At 38.4% G+C, this 21,165-nt stretch overlaps 1 protein-coding gene across 1 annotated transcript in view; it reads right to left on the bottom strand.

Moving 5' to 3' along the window:
- The window catches only part of PITPNC1 (phosphatidylinositol transfer protein cytoplasmic 1), a 180,578-nt gene that overhangs the window by 14,956 nt on the left and 144,457 nt on the right, over window positions 1–21,165 (bottom strand). Inside the window, exons 6-7 of the mRNA XM_087925072.1 lie at window positions 10,160–10,255; window positions 1,276–1,431 (exon numbers count right to left, since the gene is read on the bottom strand). Of these exons, the coding sequence (XP_087781198.1) occupies window positions 1,276–1,431; window positions 10,160–10,255 (252 nt within the window). The remainder of the gene's footprint in view (window positions 1–1,275; window positions 1,432–10,159; window positions 10,256–21,165) is intronic.

The raw sequence follows: 21,165 nt of genomic DNA, 5'->3' as shown, positions 1-21,165 counted from the left end.
AACTCATGGAGAAGACAAAGGCTGTAGGTGACCTCCAGGACAGGAGTCATGATTTGCTTTGACATTTTAGAAGTATTTTCTCTTTCCTTTTTAAAAGAAATCTTAATTATTTTGATTCCGTACCTTCAGAATGACATGAAATTCTGAATTCTGGAAAAGTAAGTCATACCAGATAATTGCTTCTCTTGTTATGAGCTTTCAGAAGGACATAATTAATTTCAGTCTTAATTTTTCCCCTTCAGCTCCTGCCCTAACTTCTTTTTGTTGGCATTGTTTCATAGTTCCATTGTTTCTTTTTCTGAGTCAATCATTCCTTGCCTTCTGATTGTTGCTTCTAATTTTGCCATCCTTAACTCTTCTTCCTCTCTTTCTTGCCCTTATACACCACTCGATGAAATCTCAGTGGATTTATTTTCATATAGAAATTATTATGATGCAACTCAACTGAGCCGAGATTTGCAACATCATGGTATAAAGCATGTAGATTTTCATGGAAATCACTCTCATTATGGTTAAAGCATGTTATATTTTGGAATAAATGTACACACGATTTCCTGCTTTTTTTGCATTGTTAACCTTTAGTAGATATTCTTTGTGGTTGTGTTTAATGCTTGAATCAATTTATTGCAATCCTGATGTCATGCATACTCTGTTTCAGTTTTGGTGGTGTTTTACACATTAAGACCTCAGCCCTTTCTGTAGCTTTACAATATCTTGGCAAGATAGCAATATGTACCCTGGGTCTTCTTGTTTCCTGGCTGACTAACAAACAAATTGTGGTAGAGCAACTATTTTGAGGATGATTGGCATGAATTTCCTGTCTCTTTCTCTCCCTCTCCTAAAATCCTGATACTTCCCTTAGGAATTAATCAATGACTGAGCAAAACTAGTCATGGGGATGCACTTCCCTTGGAACTGTGAGAAATCAGAATGAAGTGTATATGCCATAGCCCTGTAGTGGATTAAACAGGAAAAATTATTTGGTTTATTTGTGGTCTACAAAAAACTGTCAGGATTGTTTATATCATGGGCTGATATGAGGCCTACATCACAGGATCACAAGGGAGCGTTAGAGTTGGCAAGGCAGTCTGATGCCAAAGTAAGTAGAAAGTGAGAGTCAGAGTAAGTCATTGTGAACATTTATAAATATAATCACATCAACTTTGTGTATAATGCTCATTGCTGACCCTTCAGCTTGCCACCATTTTCTCTACATAAAAGCTGTACAAGATAGGTAAAGGAGGGAAAAATCTGCAGACACTGCCCTTTACTCACCTTGTGAACAAACTGCTCGACTCGAGTCTGAAGTCCCCATACTTCAAATTTCACAGATACAAGTTTGTAGGAGCACATAATAGGGTCTTGAGTTTCTCTCCAACCTTCTTTTAATAGGCCTCTCCCAGTCTTCTCTGATTTGAAGCATTTAGGATCCTATTGAAAACAAGAAGACTGAATGAGCAGCCTAGTTAAGACTGAAGTCTACCTTTGGGAGGAAAAAAACCCACTTTTTGTTACAGGTAGTCCTTGACTTATAACCACAATGGTGCCCAAAATTTCTGTTGCTACTTGAGACATTCATTATATGAATTTTACCCCATTTTACAACCTTTCCTGCCACATTTGTTAAGTAAATCACTGCAGTTGTTTAGTTAGTAACACGGTTGTTAAGTGAACCTGGTTTTCCCATTGACTCTGCTTGTCAAAGGTCACAAAAAGCAATCACATGACCCCAGGACACTGCAGCTGTCATAAATATGAGTCAAATGCCAAGTGTCTGAATTTTAATCACATGACCATGGGGATGCCGCAACGGGCGTAAGTGTGAAAAACGGTCACAAGTTGTAACTTCCAATGGTCACTGAATGAACTGTTGTAAGTCAAGGACTACCTATACTAGTAAGAACGGGACTTCTCAAACTTATTTCTATCCATCTCAGGAAAAATGTTCACTTCATGTTTCTTTTCCATATTTATTAATATTAGGGCTGGAAGCTGGTTGCTTGGAGAAGCAGACTGAAGATTTTAACAAAACAACTGTATTAATCCCAAACCTTATTCTTCAGACATAATTGAAGCATTTTTCTCATATAACATTCTCTCTAAATTACATTTGGGAGTTTGGCAGCCACATACATGAAATGAAATGAAGGTGTAAGCAAATAAATAACTGAACTGTTGGAGTTGGTGTTGATTGTCGGGTGAGACGATTCTTGCACACAGGCTATAGTAATACATCAATAAATCTTCACGTGCGGATGTGCCTGACATGATGTAGGAGATGATGAGGCAGAGCCCAAGGGTGGGACTCAAACCCATGAATCTGTTTGGAGTCACTATATCCCTGTAAGAGACCTATGTCCAACTGCCGTTGAAGTCTGTTGATTCCTATCTGACACCAATTTGCCTTGACCATTACTAGTTCAGATTTTTGTTTATAGGTAGCATGAAATAAACTTGAAGTTCTGTCCTGGTTCCTAATTTCTTATACCTGATACATGAACCCAAGTGAAGCTCCCAGTGTCTTGGGCTAGGGCCTGATATTTGCTTAACAACCATGTGATTTGCTTAATGACTTTCTGTAAAAATGGTTGTAAAATCAAGTCCGGTCAAATGATGCCTTGACTTAAGATCACAATGTTTTATGATCAAAATTCCAGGCTCCACTGTGGTCATAAGTCAAAGACTACCTATATCTCCTTGGGTATCAAATAAAAATAGCTTTGCAATGTTTAGCATACATAGTATAGTTATGTTAAGCTGTACAAAGATCAGGGCAGAGGCAGGATGCTGATTGGGTGTTGGTATTCCAGTTCAAAATTATAAATATAGGCTAAAAATGAACACATTCTAATAAGCTTCCATCAAATATTAGTTTAGTTTACTTTATTGTCATTGCACCTTGTACAACAAAATCAAACACCATCTTCAGTGCACATTATGACCATGAAAATAAACACACACAGACATCCTTCACCCCACACACATTGAACCGAATCCCCCTGACACTGCACCAATACTGCACTATACAGCAGAATTCAAACGAGCTACTGCCCTGGGATAGAAGCTGTTTTTCAGCCTATTTGTCCTTGTTTTTATTATTCTGTACCGTCTGCCAGATGGTAATAGTTCAAAAAAAGGGTTCCTAGGATGAGATGGATCTTTGAGAATATTTTGAACTTTCTTAAGGCAGCGGGAGCTATAAAGCTCTTCCAAAGAGGGGAGAGGGCAACCAATGATCTTCTGGGCAATGAGGTTAACCCTCTGGAGTGCTTTCCTGTCTGCCAATGTGCAATTGGCAAACCATACAGAGGTGCAGTATGTTAAAATGCTCTCTATGGTGCAGCAGTAGAAGGTCACCAGCAGTTTCTCATTCAGTTGGTGTTTTCTGAGAAGTCTCAGGTAGTATAATCTCTGCTGGGCTCTTTTGACCAGGGCTGTAATGTGGGCACCCCAGGTCAGGTCCTCTTTTAGGGTAACACCTAGAAACTTAAAACTGGCCACTTGCTCCACTCGGTCTCCATTGATAAGCAAGGCCTGGATGTCTGATCTGTTCCTTCTATATAATCCACTATAAGATCCTTGGTCTTATTGGTGCTGAGGACCAAGTTATTGTCTCCACACCACGAAAGCAACCGGTCCACCTCATCTCAGTAGGCAGACTCACCCCCGCCCCCCTGGAGATGAGTCCCACCACTGTTGTATCATCTGCAAATTTAGCAATAGTATTACTAGCATGAGTGGGAATGCAGTCATACACATAAAGAGTATAGAGTAAGAGACTCAACATGCAACCCTGGGGTGTACCAGTGTTAAGAATAAGGCCTGAAGAGGTATGATTATCTAATCTGACCCTCTGTGAGTGGCCAGACTGGAAATCCATAATCCAAAGTCAGATTGAATAAGAAAGGCCAATGTCCCAAAGTTTGGACACTAGTTTATGGGGAAGAATTGTGTTAAATGCTAAAAGCTATAAAAAGGATCCTCACATAGCCCACCCGCTGTTCTAGATGAGTCAGAGCAGTGTGAAGAGTGATGGCTATAGCGTCCTCTGTAGATCTGTTTCTTCTGTATGCAAATTGATGTTTATCAAATGTTTGCGGAAGACCAGAAATGATGTGCCGGCAGACCAATTTCTCAAAGCACTTCATGATGATAGGAGTAAGTGCCACTGGTCTGTAATCGTTGAGGTTATTGATGGGGAACTTCTTTGGCAGCAGAACAATGGTGGAAGCCTTCAAACAAGATGGAATAGTGGACCGGGATAAAGACCGATTGAAGATCCTGGTAAAGACTCCAGCCAACTGATCAGCACAGTCTTTAAGCACCCGGCCAGAGATACCGTCAGGACCGGCAGCCTTTCTAGGGTCCACAGCCCTCAGAATGCTCCTCACCTCCTGTTCCTCCACAATGAGGTGGGGGCTACAATTGGCTCGTTGTATTTTATCTGTCTCTGATGTCTGCACTTCAAAGCGAGCAAAGAAATGATTCAGTTCCTCAGCCAATGAGTCATCCCCCACACCAGGGATGACATTGGTCGATCGATAGTTTGTAATTTGTTGAATCCCTCGCCAAACCTGCCTCATGTTATTGCTATAAAAATTATCCTCTATCCTCAATATTACTTCTGTTTTAAATGTATGTATTCATTTGGGGCAGAGTAAGATTTACTAATAGGTGAGATCTTTTTGAAATGTTTAACCTACTTAAATAATGGATAATGTATTGCACATTTTAATTTTGATATTTCAGGAAGATTTGCAACTAGTTGGGGTAGTTTTGATACCAGATAATTCTCTGCTTTCCATTCTCCAACTGCTCATCTCATTCATAATCCTGACAATCTAAAAGAGCTTCTTCAATGTATTTGGAAGTAGGTTTTCCAAAATATATTTGGCACACTTCTCTCCTCCACTCCCACACCAAAAATAATTACATTTGGCAGCTTCTTTTTTTCCTCCCTTTGATTCCAAAGCAAATAAAGCGCAGATAAGCAGTGCATCAAGGCTTGAAAGTGCTATTTTAAAACATCCTGTGCTTGGCATCACAATGTACTGAAAACATGGAGCAATTTGTGCTATTTGGAAGGAAAATTATTCCATCGAAATGAGTTTGCCACATAAATTATGTTTGACTGAAGCCCAAAAGGGAACAAAGGAGAATTCTAACACGAGTGATTGAAAAAGGTATTTAAAAAGGTATTTAACGTAGCATTTGCAGAACAATTATAAAGCGAACCTTAAGTTAAATGTTAGAGGGTTGTTTTGCTTTTCACAGGTACCTTAGGACAAATAGGGAAAGAACACAGTGAAAAACATGTATGTGAGAAAACTTTTAACGAGACTAAAAAATTTCACTGCTCTTGAAGGCTTAGGGATATAAATGGTACCAGTAATATCACAAGAAAAACTCTGTATGCCTAAGGGAATGTATGTATGTGTGTATATGGGTGTCAGTACACACACACACACACATACATCCACATCCACATATTGCAACCTAAGGCACCTGACAAATTGCTTTGGAAACTTGCAAATCTGTGATATAGAATCTACTAATCTAGACAAAAATAATAATGAAATACAGGTAGTCCTCAAATTACAATTCATTTAGTGATCGTTCGAAGTTCCAACAGCAATGAAACAAATGCCTTATGATCCTTTTTCACACTTACAATCACTGCAGCATCCCTAGGATCACGTGATCAAAATTCAGATGGTTGGAAACTGACTCATATTTATGACCGTTGCAATGTCCCGGGATCACATGATCAACTTTTGCAATCTTCTGATAAGGAAAGTCAATGAGGAAACCAGATTCACTTAACAACTGTGTTTGTTAACTTAACAACTGCAGTGGTTCACTTAACAAATGTGGTAAGAAAGGGTGTACAATGGGGCAAAACTCACTTAACAACTGTCTCCCTCAGCACCAAAAAAATTGGGTTCAATGGTGGTCGTAAGTTGAGGACTAGTTGTATTACATCTACAAAGTAGAATTTTACTGCAGGATTTCTTCCTTTTATTAGTGAATAGCCTCTGTCTGTTTGCATCTGGTAAGCATATTCAGCTAGAATCTAGCCTGGAGGAGACACACGCCTCTGATATTTCCTATTGTGCGCATTTCTTGTTTATAGCTTAGACTATGAAGGGTGAATAAATCAAGATTCTAAATTGGGAGATCCGAGTTGACTTCATCAAGCTACTGTTGTAACATTTTTATGATAGCCTTATCGTTATTGGAAATGAAGCTTTTATCTTTTCAAATGGAATTTTCATGCAGTTCCTTGTGGCTGAAGAAAAACATAGGAGTGTATTTGCGACAGCAATAAATTTTTTTAGAAACAATTAAATAACATTTCTAGTGAACAGGAGTGTAGTTAATGTGTATTACACAGTCCTCATGGGAGGAGCAACATAAAACAGGGCAAACACAAGGAAAGCAGGAACATTATCTTTATTTGGTTCCTTAAAGCAAATTGTGGAGAAAAAAACCAAAAGGTTAAAACTTTTGGGTAGTTTTTGCAAATAAAGAATGTGTATTTGTTAGCGCCTTTCTCAGAGGGCTACTGCCATCTGTACAGTAGCGCAGCACTGTTGTTACAAAAGCTGAACTTCTGTATCCTATCAAGTTTTGGAAAGCAGGAAGGAATGTTCTTTGTGACTGATTGCTAGCAGCAATATCTATGTCATGTTTACTGTTTTAATCCAAATATTATATTGGGAGTTTAGGTGTGTGAGACTGTGTGAAGGAAACCAAGGAGCAAGAGGTTTAGTACATAGGAGAAGAGGCAACACAATCCAGTTATAAAAGCTCTGGAAAGAAAGTGCTTTAAAAAGATTCCACATTAGGGAACTCACAGTAAGTCTGGCTGAGAATGTAGTCTTCCAGTTTTCAAGATTAGTATCTAGTAGACTAGCATCCAAGAGGCCTTTCTGAAATCTGAGTGATTTTTTTGTTTCGTTGGTTTGCCAACTATGAGAAGCTGGACAACATGCCATTCAGATTCCAATGTTTGGAGTGGCAATTAAGAGGAAGGAAGGAAGGAAGGAAGGAAGGAAGGAAGGAAGGAAGGAAGGAAGGAAGGAAGGAAGGAAGGAAGGAGGAAGGAAGGAAGGAAGGAAGGAGGGAAGGAAAGACTATTTGACTATTTCTGGCTATTTTCAGCAACTATGAGTTCAGCAAAAATTTGATGACCTATCTCCAGAATGCCTTCTCTCCTTCCTCTGTGTTCAAGAGGCAGTAGAGGACTCAGGTGTTGTTTTTTTCTACCAGGAGAGAGCCATAAAGCTGTTTTAATAGTAAAGGGACTGACTGTGTTCCTACTGCTGTGCAGATAATCCTTGGTTAACGACTTGTTCAACAACCATTTGAAGTTATGAAGGCACTGAACAATAGTCCTCAAAGTTCTGGCTGTCCCAGACACACACACACACCACTCACATAATCACAACCTGGAGTCTTGGCAAGTGGCTCACACTTACGATGGTTGCAGTTTCCTGCAGTCTTACGATTGCTGTTTGTGACTTTCTCTGCTGGCTTCCTAGAAGCAAAGTCAATGGGGAAACTGACAGAGAAGATTGCAAGTTGCTCCTTTAAGTTGTTTCCACTTTCACTGCTTTTTCTGCCAGGGACTCCCAACTACGGAATAGCTCCATGGTGCACAGCCATAGCATCTCCTAGCCCACACTTTACAGTTCATACATGCCTGGCCACAATGGCATGGTGCCGCAATGGCTACCAATGCCCTTTCATGCAACTGGCAGCAGCTACCTCTGACCCCACCATGCATATGTTACAGCAGGCATTTGGCTGCCCACTACTAGCTACTTCACAGGACTCAGCTGCAGCTTCTCCACTGATTTTGCCTGTTGGAAGCTGGCAGGAAGTTGCAAGGAGGTCCGCGCTTAACAATTTATTATGCCTCGGGGACTGCCTGGACTGCCGTGGCTAAGCGATGTAGTCATATAACATTGTTCATTATGACTGCATCACTTACTAACGGGAATTCTGGTCTGAGTTGCCATTGTTAAGTGAGAATTACCTGTAATGCATCCTTTCTTTTAAGAGAGCTAACCTGCTTAGCTCTGGTTCTTATATCAAGCCTTTAAGACATTTAAATAGAAGTGTGAGACAGCCAGCAAGTGAATGGGTCCTATAGTTTGGAAACGGGGTCATCTCCTTTGCCAGCCAGGAACACAGCATGCTGTCCCACAACACACTCGGCATCTATCTATATTTATAGAGTAGAATGAAAAATATCAGAAGACTCATAAGAAGGCGTTATAGCATATTTTTTAAAAAAGTTCTAACCATAGGAATACTGACCTTGAGCGAGAAGTCAAATTCCAATAGTTACATCTTTTTTAAAGATGTGATTTTTGAGTCCCCCTAAGGCCGTGATAGCGAACCTATGGCATGCATGCCAGAGGTGGCATGCGGAGCCCTCTCTCTGGGCATGCAAGCCATTGGCCTAGCTCAGCTCCTTCGTGCATGCGCCTCCCACTGGCCAGCTGGTCTTTGGGTCTCTGCTGTGCAGAGTTGGAAGGGATTCTTGGAGGTCTTCTGTTCAACCCCTGCTCAAGCAGGTGATCCTATATACCATTTTGGACAAAAGGCTGCCCAATCTCTTCTGAAAAACCTCCATTTATCTAGCACCAACAACTACTGGAGACAAGCCATTCCACTGATGGATTGTTCTCACTGTTTAGGAAATTTCTCCTTAATTCTGGGTTGGTTGTCCCTCCGCCCTTCCCCAAAGTGAGGTTGGTCTCATCACTCCTGAGTTTCCAAGCATTCTTAAGACCTGCAAGCCCCAGCCAGGGGATAGTGAATTTGTGAGGTGGCTGTGTTATTATTAATTTCCCTTTGCTGTTATTTCTATGTTTTGTTCTCTCTTTTTTAAAGTTTTTAAATGCTTTTGTAATTAATAATGATAAGTGGTTTTATGTATTAATTCAGTTTTAACTTTGTTGTATGCCATTCTAGAGTCACTTTTGATGGGATAAGTGGCTGTATAAATTAGATAAATAAATGAAGTTTAGATACCACTAATGAGTTGCTTTTAAAATATACATATACATACAGGAACAGCATCTGAGATATAAAGGAGAGAAATGCTATGCCTAATCATGAAAAATCTTTCCTAAATTACTACACCATCTAAACCGCACAGGTAGTCCTTGACTTAGGACCATAATTGAGCCCATAATTGAGCCCATAAGTCATTGCGGTCGTTAAGAGGGTCATTGTGTGACTGGCCCTAATTTGGAAATATTTTTAATAATATTATTAAACAAACACCACAATCGTTAAGCAAATTAATTTTACCCCAATGGGTGTTTTTTTTAACTGGAAATGGGAAGTAAATGCTAGAAATTGGCAAAAAAGTAAAAAAAAAAATCATGGTCATATGACTGGGATGTACAAGTGGCCGTAAAAGTGAGCTGGTTGCCAACTATTTAAAATGAAATCATGTGACTTGTGTGTCCATATGCTTGTGTTTGTGGCCTTGTAACTTTGAAATCAACTCCTAAGTACCTTTTGGGAGGACAGGAGCCCATTTTAATATTGAATGTTCGCTAAGCGATTGATCGTAAGTCAAGGACTACCTATGGAATAATGTGTAAAAGCCAATGAGAGTGAAACTCTAAAGAGGTTTGTTTAATAGAGGAAGTAAGAGGTCAAACCCTAGAGTACCTATTTAAAAAAGTGCAGGTAGATGGCATGAAGGCAAATAGATGAAAAGGAAGCAGTTGGGGAATCGTGAGCAAAAAAATTACGGTATATATTACTATTGCAGGAACAACATTCAACTTACTACCTACTCCAGGCAGCCGGTGCTATGGTATGTATGGTATGCCTTTGTGCTTTCCAGACATAGTAGTTAGCCTTTGATGTCCCAGGAAGTTAGAGAGGCCTTTGGTCTGCCCTAACTGTCTTTCTCGTGTGCTTTAAATGCAGCACAAATGTACAATCCAAATTATCACAAATCTGCATATGATATGTAGGAATATTTCTTGGTTCCAGCTAATATTTAATGATTTAAAAAACAACAACAGCTGAACTACTCCAGAATGGGAACATTCACCCCAAGGGAGCTTGAGTATTTCCATGAGTTACTTGCACAATATCAGTCAAAAGCATTGTGTCTTTTATTTACCTCGGATTCTTTGTAATAGCGCTCAGGAATTTCATCACAGGCAATATCAATGAAGCAGACTTCTCGGTCAAGATCTTTGGCTTCATTATCAAATATCTGCAAGATTGAAAACAAAAACACTTAAATGTTGTAGTAGACACACATATTCGGAAGCCAAACTCTGTGAACGTTGTGTACTGGCACAACTTGTTTCAAGGAACAAAACTGCCAATTTCAAAAGTGGCAGGATATGTTCTTGGCCTTGGTTCCTAATTATAGGTTAGCTGTACACAAATTATGCAGGCTCCCAGCAATAACTTCAATGCACAAAGCCAAATGTACTTCATGCCTCTGACCTGTTTTCCATGTTACTCTCATAAGTGATAGAATGAAAAAGTGATTTAAGATGTAAGATGGGAAAAAACTCAAAGGACAAGCAGCCCTTTCCTAGCCCTTTCAGAATAAAGGTAAAAGTTTCCCTGTCCAGTGGTGTCTGTCTCTAGCGCATGGTGCTCAACTTGGCCAAAGGAGCCAGTGTTGTCCAAAGACACTGTCTGTGGTCATATGGCCAGCATGGCTATACTGTTACCTGCCAAATAAAATGGTACCTATTTATCTACTCACATTTGCATGCTTTTGAAATGCTGGGAGGGCAGTCACTCTCACCCCTGCTCTTCATATTATCATTAGAAGCATTACTAATGCTAATTAGACAGAACCCAGACATAAAAGGATTAAAGATTAAGAAAGAAGAATATAAGTTGCAAGGGTTTGCGGATGATATGATTTTTTTCATTGAGGAATCAATAGAAAGAGGACAAAAATTGATGAATAATTAGAACAATTTGAAGCAGCAGCAGGACTTAAAATTAATAGGAAGAAAACAAAATTAATGACTAAAAATTTAACAGAAAAACAGAAAATAGAACTAGAAGAAGTTATGGGAATACAAGTGATAAAGAAAGTTAAATACTTAGGAATATGGTTGACAGCACATTGAAAGACACTTAAGGAAAATAATTATCACAGATTGATGCAACAGGTAAAGAAGGATTTAGAAACATGGGGCAAGCCACAACTTTCATTATTAGGCAGGATTGCTGCTGTTAAAATGAATATTCTTCCAAAATTTCTACATATATTTCAGACGATCCCAATCAAAGTACACAATATTTTTTTTAATAAAGTTTTATTTGGGTTTTCACACACAAAATACAAGTAAAACATCTTTTTTGAAAATAGCATGGTCCCAGGTTGAACTTCTTTATACAGACACAAAACTCAATTTCATGCTCGTTTTTGTATTCTATTCCATATCTTATACTATTTTACATTTTCTATATAGTTTTTCCCCTCTTTTAATTTTCTCAATTTTATTTTGATTACCTCATCTTCAATTCAAATCATTATATTTATACTTTTGTCTGTTCTGTTTCAATTTCATATTATCTTTTCTCATTAAACAAATTTTCTCCTGTAGTTACTAATTGGAGTATGACACCTTTATATCTTTTAATTACATCCATTCAACTCTTATTTAAACTTCAATATATACCTTAAGTTTATGGCCTTCAATATAATACATAATACATAACTTCCAATCGAATTCTGCTTGGCACATTCTTATAATACACACTATATTTTTCAAAAAAAAAGAAAGATTGTAAATATAGGTAATTATAAACTCTCATTCCATTCCAGTTCAGTTCTATCATTAATAATCATTAAAACCATAACATCTTTAACACTTCTTTTAAATTAAATATCATACTTCCTTAAAAACACATATAATCTCCATAATTAATTTTCCCTTATTTCTCTTCACATATGTTTTATAAATCATTAAATATACCTTTTGTTACATTTATTTATTGACAAGCATTCCACTGAATTATGATAGCTATTTTATCAGACATTTTAATCATACATTGTTCCATATTTTCTAAAATTATTTCTGCTTCTAATATAACCATACTATCTTATGTACCTTTGCAGAATCCCTTTTTCCATTAAGTTTTCACCCATTATCTCTAAATAGGCCCTGTTTCTCTATATTTTGCTTCTGTCCTTTATAACTTCTTTTCCTTTCTTTCTTCCCTCTCATCTTCTCCCTCCCCTTTTTACCCCCTTTTCTCTCTAGTTCTAATTCTCTCTTCTGCATTTCCCTCTTCTGTTGCTTTCTGATTTCATACTTATTTTTCACTCTATTTTTTTTTTTGGAGTTGTTTTTCCCAATCTTAAACTTTCCATTCTCTTTCCCCACCTTTTCTTCCCACCCCCCCATCTAAGATTACTTGTTCAATAAAGATGGCTTCTTCTTTGTCGCAATCTTCTTGTTCTGCAGGCATTTCTTGTTGTTTCTGATAATTCCAAATCTCCATTTCTAAAAACTGAAATACGAAGCCAAAAGAACCTCTCCCTTCTTGTGCATCTTCTTTGTACTTTTTAAGTTCCATTTTCAGTTCTTCTAAAAGTGGAGCCATTTTAAACAGTTTTAAACAACCACCTGATTGATTTTAGTCATTCAAAACAATAACCAAGAATCCAGAAATCATCAAGTAATCCAGATAGTCCCGAGTTATATCTTAATTTTTTTCGACTTTCTCTTCCTGGGGTTTTTGTTGCGATATTTCAGTTAGAATGTATCTTTTGGAAGTCTTGTTGAGATTTTGCTGTAAGTTCTTTTTTAATTCCAGGCAGTCTCCTCCCTTCCAGATCCTACCCTTTTATTCTTTTTCTCTCCTTTCCTGTTTTCAAAAGCTTTTAATTATCCAGAAATCTTTATTATCCTTTTGACTTTTTATTTTCAGCATTAAATGCCTATTGATGTCAAAGTGGATTTTTTTCCAATTTTTTGCTTAAGTCTCTTAGCTGTCAGTATAGGAAAAGGAGAAAACCAAATCTTTTCCCTTTTCTCTCTCCTTCACAGCTTAAAAATCTTCTTAGGGAAAAATGTTATTGTTTTTTAACAATTTCAATTCCAGGGTACCATATTTGTTGCTTTTGCTATTTCACCCGGTCAACCAAAGCTTTCTCTTCTTATGTTCCTCCTGCACATTCTTTTCCGGTTGAGTTCTTCTTTGTGGTGGCCATTTCTGACCACTGCTGCAACCACCTTCGGGAGAGGGAGTAATGGCCAGCTGGGGAGGAGAGATGCGGCTCTCCTCTCCTCTTCTGACCACTGCTGCAACCACCTTCGGGAAAGGGAGTAATGGCCAGCTGGGGAGGAGAGATGCGGCTCTCCTCAACCCTGCTGGCAGTCTCCCCTCTCTTCCCCACCTCTACGGGGTGGCTTAGCCCCGAAACCAGCCGGCTCGGGGCACTCCAGCAGCGAGCATGGATCGAAGCCTCACAGAGACGAGGTTTTGGTCTGTCGTGAAGAAGCTCAAACCGGAACTGCCCAAAGAACACAATTTTTTTTTTTTTAAGAACTTAATAAAATAACTGTAAAATTTATCTGGCAAGGGAAAAAAAACTAGAATAAATTTAAAGGCAGTGCAGGATATGAAGAGCAAGGGAGGGCTGGCACTTCCAAATTGGGAGTTGTATAATAGTGCAGCCTGTTTAGTATGGTTGAAGGAATGGATGAATTTAACCAATAAGAGAATATTATTCTTAGAAGGCCATGACTTGCAAAGGGGGTGGCATGCTTTTTTATGGGATGTAGGGAAAACTAGGCAGAAATATTTTCACAGACACCTAATCAGAGACTCATTATTAACTAATTGGAAGAAAATACGGAATAAACACTATTTAAAAATACCAATTTGGATTTCAACAATGAGGCGATGATTCACCCAAATAATCTGGATATCACTAAAATGATTAAATATAAGGATCTATTGGATACACAAGGAAATTTGAAATTGTGGCAAGAACTTCAAGAGCGGGGACTAAAAATTGATCAGTGGGCATATCTTCAAATTCAAAGTAGATATAAACAGGACAAGAAATAATTTGGAATTAACAATAAACTCCAGCAATTAGATAAAATTTTATTAGGATCAGGCAAAAAAAACAACAACAAAATTTTATAATTATTTATTAGAAGTAGAATTAGAAGAAGAAATTGTAAAAGGGAACATGATAGCCTGGAGTAGGAATATAGGACGTAGCATCACGATAACAGAATGGGAAAAGGTCTGGGGTAGAAATAATAAAATTACAAAATCGGTAGCATACAAAGAAAATGCCTATAAAATGTTTTATAGATGGCACCTTCCTCCTTCGAGATTAGCGAAGATGCACCCCAATATGAGTCCAAATTGCTGGAAATGCAAAAAAAAAAGAGGGAACTTTTTTCCATATGTGGTGGTCCTGTACAGAAGCTCAAAAATATTGGCAGAAAATTAGAAATTGGCTGGAAGAAATGACACGAGAACAGATCGAATTCAAACCAGAGTCCTTTCTGTTAGGGATCTTTGATAAACAAATATATAAAAAAGTGAAATATATAATAATACACATTTTGACAGCGGCCAGATTGGCTTTTGCACAATGTTGGAAGCAGCCTCATGTTCCATCAGAGGAGATGATCATTCAAAAAATTTCAAGTTGTGCAGAAATGGCCAAATTAACTTTGGCATTAAAAAATAAAGACACTTCAATATACTACAACAGCTGGAACTGCTGGTACAAATGGATAGACCAAAGATAGACTTCACACTAAAAGGCAAAAGAGGATAGGATAAATCCATAGTAGTGATACACAGATATATGTAAGGATTAGGTGTGTGTATATGGCATAAAATAAGGATAAAAAAGAGGTCTTACAAACTGTTGAAGATGAGAATGTTTTTAATTGTTTTCTATTTTTTTCTTTCTATTTTCTTTTCCCTTTCTTCTTTTTCTCTCTTTCATTTATGTATGTGTTGTTGGTTTGTTTTAATTGTAAAATCAATAAAATTTATTTTTAAAAAAAGAAATGCTAGGTGGGCAGAAGCTGGGGCAAGTAACAGGAACTTACCCTATTATGCAGTGCTCAAATCTGGGCTGTCAGCTTTCCAGCTGACAAGCTAACCGCTGAGCCATCACACCCCCTTTCAGAGTAAACCTATTGTTATTCTTCATTTCCATGACCCTGATATATGTTGATAAAATGTTAATGCTATTTTTGAATGAACTGTACAATCCACAACTTCTGGGCTAAAAAGAATGTTCCGATTGGATTGGATTTTGGGGGAGCAGAGGCCACTGAAAATTTACAGAATTTGCTTCATTTATTTCTTAACAAAGCTGCCTCATCTTTCCCAAGTTCTGATATCTGACTCATTCCAGCGGAAGGTTAACCATTAGCCGTAATCAGCCAGTCTCTCTGAGCTATAGGCTCTGGTATAAAGCTACCCCATTATCCATGGGAAGCAAATTAAATATTCCTGGAAGTCAGAACTGTCTTTCTGCCCTCTCTTCCTGGCTAAGTAAATGTTATACATAGATACGACAAGGCCTCTAAGCACTTCTCTCAAGGAAAGCTTCTTGCAATTTGCTTTCCATGGGGCTGTCCTTGAAGTTGATTTGGAAAGTACAAATGGTGAGATTTTGGTGACAGCAAATGAACAGAATAATCCCAAATATTATGATATTCTAGATATAGAATCAGTGGGTCAACATGTGCTGCCTGATTGGGATGCTTACCACTCCCCGAATATTAAGGGAACAGGAGCTTAGATGAAGGCCTTTTCAATTTTAACCTCCTTGCTCTAGAATAGGCCACGCCTGGTAAGAATTCCTAGGAAGGCTATAAAATTTTTGGAATGGAACCTATTTACTATTTCGTTATTTTATTGCATCTTTTATGGCTTCATCGGATGATAAAATCACCCAGAATTGTCAGCTGAGATAGCACATGAATAACAATGAAACTCAAATTAAATTAAACTCCTTTCGTTGAAACAAATGATTTTTCTTTTTTCTACTTCTTCCTCCTTCTGGTTAACAACAACAACAAAAAGTTGAATCTATATTGGCTTTTCAACACACCCATTTGCAAACATTCAAAGCACTGTACACGCATTGGATAAGTATGGTTCACCACCATTTTGTAAAGTGGGCTAGTGTGATAGCCTTGTTTTATAGGGAGGCAGTAGCCTGACTAAGGTCATCTGTTGAATATGAATGCCTGATGTGAGATTTGAGTTACAGATTATAAGCCCCACAGCTGTATGGCAAAGAACTCTACTATCCATAAGATATTACTTTCATCTTCCCAATTAATTTTAAGTGGACTCTAAATCTAATAGATTTTACTCCTGGGATGTCTGAAGTTTTTATTCATGTATTATTTACTCTTGTATTCAGATGGAGGTCTAATTTCTTCATCTTGAAACACTCTCTGCTGTGACAACATGGCCTGTGCATTTTTGCTTTGATTAGTTTATCTAATATTTTATTGTATTTTAAATGATTTGAGAGGGTACTTTTTGCTTTCATATTGTGAAATTTATTAAGGTAAATAAATAGCTACATCAGAAGTAAGAAATCGAGCTATTTATATACTAAATCAATGTATATAATTATTGCTTCTAGCCAAATATTCTCTGAAATATTTAAGAGTCTGTAGAAGGGATAATTTCATTAATTATGCGGTTGAGCTGGGGATATTTAAAAGTTTTTTTAAAAGGAAAATTAAAGTTCATGGGGAAAAGCAGAAGGCTTTCCAACTGGCTTTTTTTGTGCTGGCAAAGAGCAGAAAGAAAATGGCAAGAACATTCGGTGTTCTTAACAATGTCAGGATTGTAGAACAGAGTCATAAATATTATGATATGAAAGAGAAATTAGAGAGGCTTGCTTTTTGGAAGTAATATAATATAGCAATATAAAACACCTATGACTAAACCAAATCAAGCATTCTCAAGAAGCGAAAGTGAATTATGAATTATCTCCTTTATATAAAATGTCAGTCATTTCTTTTTTATTATTGTATTTACAAAGCTATTTGCCCAGTATCGATGGTAATGAAATCCAGTGCAGAATCACACAAGAAGAAAAGGAAGAAAGCAATTTTCCCCATTCTCTCTTCTCCATTCTCTTATCCGCTGGAACATTTCTCATCCTTTCCAGAGCAGATTTTTAGGAAGCATAAGGGAATTGACTTAATTTGCTCTGTTCTTTAGCAGAAGTGGTCAAAGGTAGTCTGAATTGATTTTTTTATTGTACAGTCAAGACAGAATTTAGACCAACAGATCAGATACTGTACAGACAGAAATATATGAATAACAGAGTAACAGAGGTGGAAGGGACCTCAGAGGTTTTCTAGTCCAACTGCCTGCTCAGACTGGAAATACCTATACTAGGAGTGTCAAACTCACGGGCCACATCACTTGCTGGCCACGCCCACCCGATTTAGAGAAGGGGGAAAAGTCACGATATGGCACATGACGACAATGTGACGCCGCAAGTTTGACACCTCTGCCCTATACCCGTGATGGTGAACCTATGGCACATGTGCCACAGGTGGCACGCAGAGCCATTTGTGCTAGCATGCAAGCTGCAGGCAAACTTACTTCACTGTACATGCACACACCTCACAGCTGATTTTGGGCTGGTTTGAGGCCTCTTTCGGCCTCCCAGAGGCTTGAAAAAAGCCTCTGCAGGCTTTGCAGGGTGAAAAATAGGCCCATTTCGTCACTTCCTGTAATACCAGAAGTGATGAAACGGGCCTATTATTTGGCCTGCAAAACCTACAGAGGCTTTTTTCAAGCCTCTGGGAGGCCGAAAAAGGCCTCAAACCAGCTGAAAATCAGCAGTGAGGCGCAGTGCAGGTAAGGGAGCGGTGGGGAGTGGGGGACAATGCATGCACATGGGGCATGAGGGGGGCACGCATTGCCTTCTGGGTGCTGGCACACGAGCGCACGCACAGCAGCACGCACACAATTTTTGGCACAGGAGCCCCAAAAGGTTAGCTACCACTGCCCTATACCATTTCAAACAAATGGTTGTCCAATCTCTTTTTAAAAATTTCCAATGTTGGAGAGCATCCACAACTTCTGGAGGGAACTCATCCCACTGATTATAAGTGTTATAATTATCAGAAAATTTCTCCTTAGTTCTAGTTGTTTCTTTTCTTGATTAGTTTCCACCCATTACTTCTTGTCCTGCCTTCAGGTACTCTAGAGAATAGATTGATTCCTTTGTGGCAGTTAGATATTGGAACACTGCTATCATGTCACCCCTAATCGACTACAGCCCATTTTTTATTAATTCCAAATGAAATTTAGCTGTAATCCTTGAACTTTGCTGGCTGAGGAACTATAGGATTTGGCAAGAACTCTGTTATATTAGAAGAACATAAAATAAAGTGCTGCCATTAAAAATATGTTCGCAGAATCCTGGAAAGGCTGTTATTTTAATTCAAGTCACACACATAAAGTTTCAGGTTGCATTCTCTGTGTTCCTAAATCAGTTCATTATGATTAGGATCCACCTTTTACAATAAATTAAAAATTGCATTAATGAGAGATAAGATTATCTGAGCTAATGAAGCATTAAAGCTTAAATGCTAACATTCATCAACAGACTCCAAATGAAATATAATAATCCAGACTGAGAGGTCCCCCCTGCAGAATCATATATGATTTGCTTTGGTTTTCTAGAGAGTAGTTTTTATATTTGCATATATCGGTACCCCAAATGCTGTATTACCAAATGTAATACAGTAATGTAACCTTCTGGTCCTCCCAAAGGACAATAAATAGAGGATCAAAGCTTTGAAAGGCTATTCCTGTGGCTTAGAGAACTTTGTTCTCTTTTCCCATTATCTATAATGTATTGTACTAATAAGATGTAACAAGGTTAGAAATGTATAGTATCTGTGGTTGTGTTCTTACCATTTAGCTTTCAAGGTTGCAGATCCTACTTACTTTAGCTCTGTTTGCTCATCTAGATTTTAAAACCAATTGATCAATGCATAAGAGGAGGAGGGGAAGGTATTAATGGGTTAGTTGTAGAGACTGACATTGATTTGGGCTGTGACAAGTGATTCCTTGGAAGGGCACATACTGAAGCTCAAATACTGTGGCCACCTAATGAGAAGCAAGAACTTATTGGAAAAAACCCTGATATTGGGAAAGATTGAAGGCAAAAGGAGAAAGGGATGGAAGAGGATGAGATGATTGGATAGTATCATCAACACGATGAGCATGAATTTGGATAAACTCCAGGAAACAGTGGAGGATGGGGGTGGGGGGTCTGGCATCCTATAGTCCATGTGATTGCAAAGAGTCAGACACGACTTAGTGACTGAACAGCAACGACAAATGATAACTGACCGGCTCAAGGTCACTCAGCTGGCTTCTGTGCCTAAAAATAGAGTAGAATCCAGGTTTCCTCATGGCTCTTCCAGCATCTTAATGATTACACTACAACATCTCTTTAGCATATTCCACACTTACTAATTAAAATTAAAGTTAACAAAAGAACCATTATTAATTCATGCTTGATTAAATATATCAATTGTTTCTAACGGACTGAAGACTTTTAAAAAGGCCTTTGTTTGAGAGCATTTCCATACTGCCAGCGTTTCCAATCCCAAAGTAATTAGGAAACAACCTCTCATCATCTTTCTCTTCTGCCAGTTTTGAAACACAAAGAACGCCCAGAGAGTACCATCAATCAATCACTGTTCAGACTCTTCCCTTGCAAATGACCAGTAGATGAATTTTTAAAATAACATCTGATCAGTGTTCTGGCCAGTCCTGCAGCGATTGTCTCCTTCTTATTAATACTTTACACATAACAGTGACACAAAATTAATTGCTAGGGTTTCTCTTGCCACAGTTTTCAGTATGTGCTGTATGTGTGGCTGGCCAGAAACAAAAATTCAAAGCGAAGAGGTTGCATAGTTTGAACTACAACATGTCTTATCTGTATTGGCCATTATTCTAAATCTGGGTGCCTTGGGGTTGCACATGAGCTCTTTCAGTCCTTGCAGCCATTTCCTTAGATACCTGTCGAACTGTCTGCTTTGCCTGATTCTTTAAAAAAAAAAATTAGATTCTTTAACATCAAAAAGCAGAGAAGCTGGCACATTGCGAAGCAAAATGTCTTACTGGAAAAACAGCTTCATTTCTAAGACAGCTTCTGCATTCTGCATGGGCCTTAAAGCCTTATGTGGTACAGAGATAGTCAAAGCCAGCATACACAGGGTTGTCAAGCTCTTTTTTAACTTACATCCTCAACATATGTGATGGCAGGTTTTGCAAACCTGGTCTCAGCGGTAAATCACACACATTCTGGTTTGACCCTCTTCTTGCAAAAAGATTGCTGGACACGGCTTGGTTAGAGGACCATTTTCACATTGCTGTCAGGAATAAAAAGCCGTATGTGTCTGGCTGGATATTGCTAGTTCTAGCTCTCCATTGTTTTTCTCCTTGCCCTCCCCTATCTTTGATGGCTCAGAATCATGCCTTCTTCCTCCCCATATCTTTGGAATTAAAGGATACTTGTGGTTGTAAAACTGTACACGTATTAAATCTCTCCCGGGTCCTGGACTGGACACTGCTGATTCCTGTCTCACCTGCCTCAAACCTTACACCTCGTTGTTTAGGATCCTAATGGGAGTTGTAGAGAAGGAGGGTTGCAGAAGGCACCCCTGCTTTTATGCCATCTCTTCCAGCGCTGCTTCTGCATTAGTCATAATTTCAGGCAGCAGCAATACTGCTGCCAATTTGCAATACTTCCTCTCCTTAGTTAGGGAAGGCGTGCTATTAAGCCATATCACAGAGAACAGAAAATAAGGCTCACGTTAGTTAGATGTATTCACTAGATTTTGTAAGTCCCATTAGGTAGACTTACGGTTAAGAGTAAAAAATATATACGGCTAATATAAAGAATCTTGGAAACTGAACACACCAAGATTCTAGCATTCAATCAGTAGAGAATTCATTAAGGTGGGATTTCTGAGAGTTATTTGAATCGCTTTTCTCCAGAAAAAAAGGAGCTAACCATTCTCAATTTTGAAATATCCATCTGCTTAGTCTTGAGGTTTTGAGATACTCCTATTTCATTCCCAACCCCAGAGTTTTAGTGTG

The sequence above is a fragment of the Pseudonaja textilis genome, chromosome 2 (assembly GCF_049901715.1).
Source record: "Pseudonaja textilis isolate UNSWEBS1 chromosome 2, rPseTex1.2, whole genome shotgun sequence".
Classification (NCBI taxonomy): domain Eukaryota; kingdom Metazoa; phylum Chordata; class Lepidosauria; order Squamata; family Elapidae; genus Pseudonaja; species Pseudonaja textilis.
The sequence above is the reverse complement of the archived record's forward strand: the minus strand, read 5'-3'. Positions and strand labels throughout refer to the sequence as shown.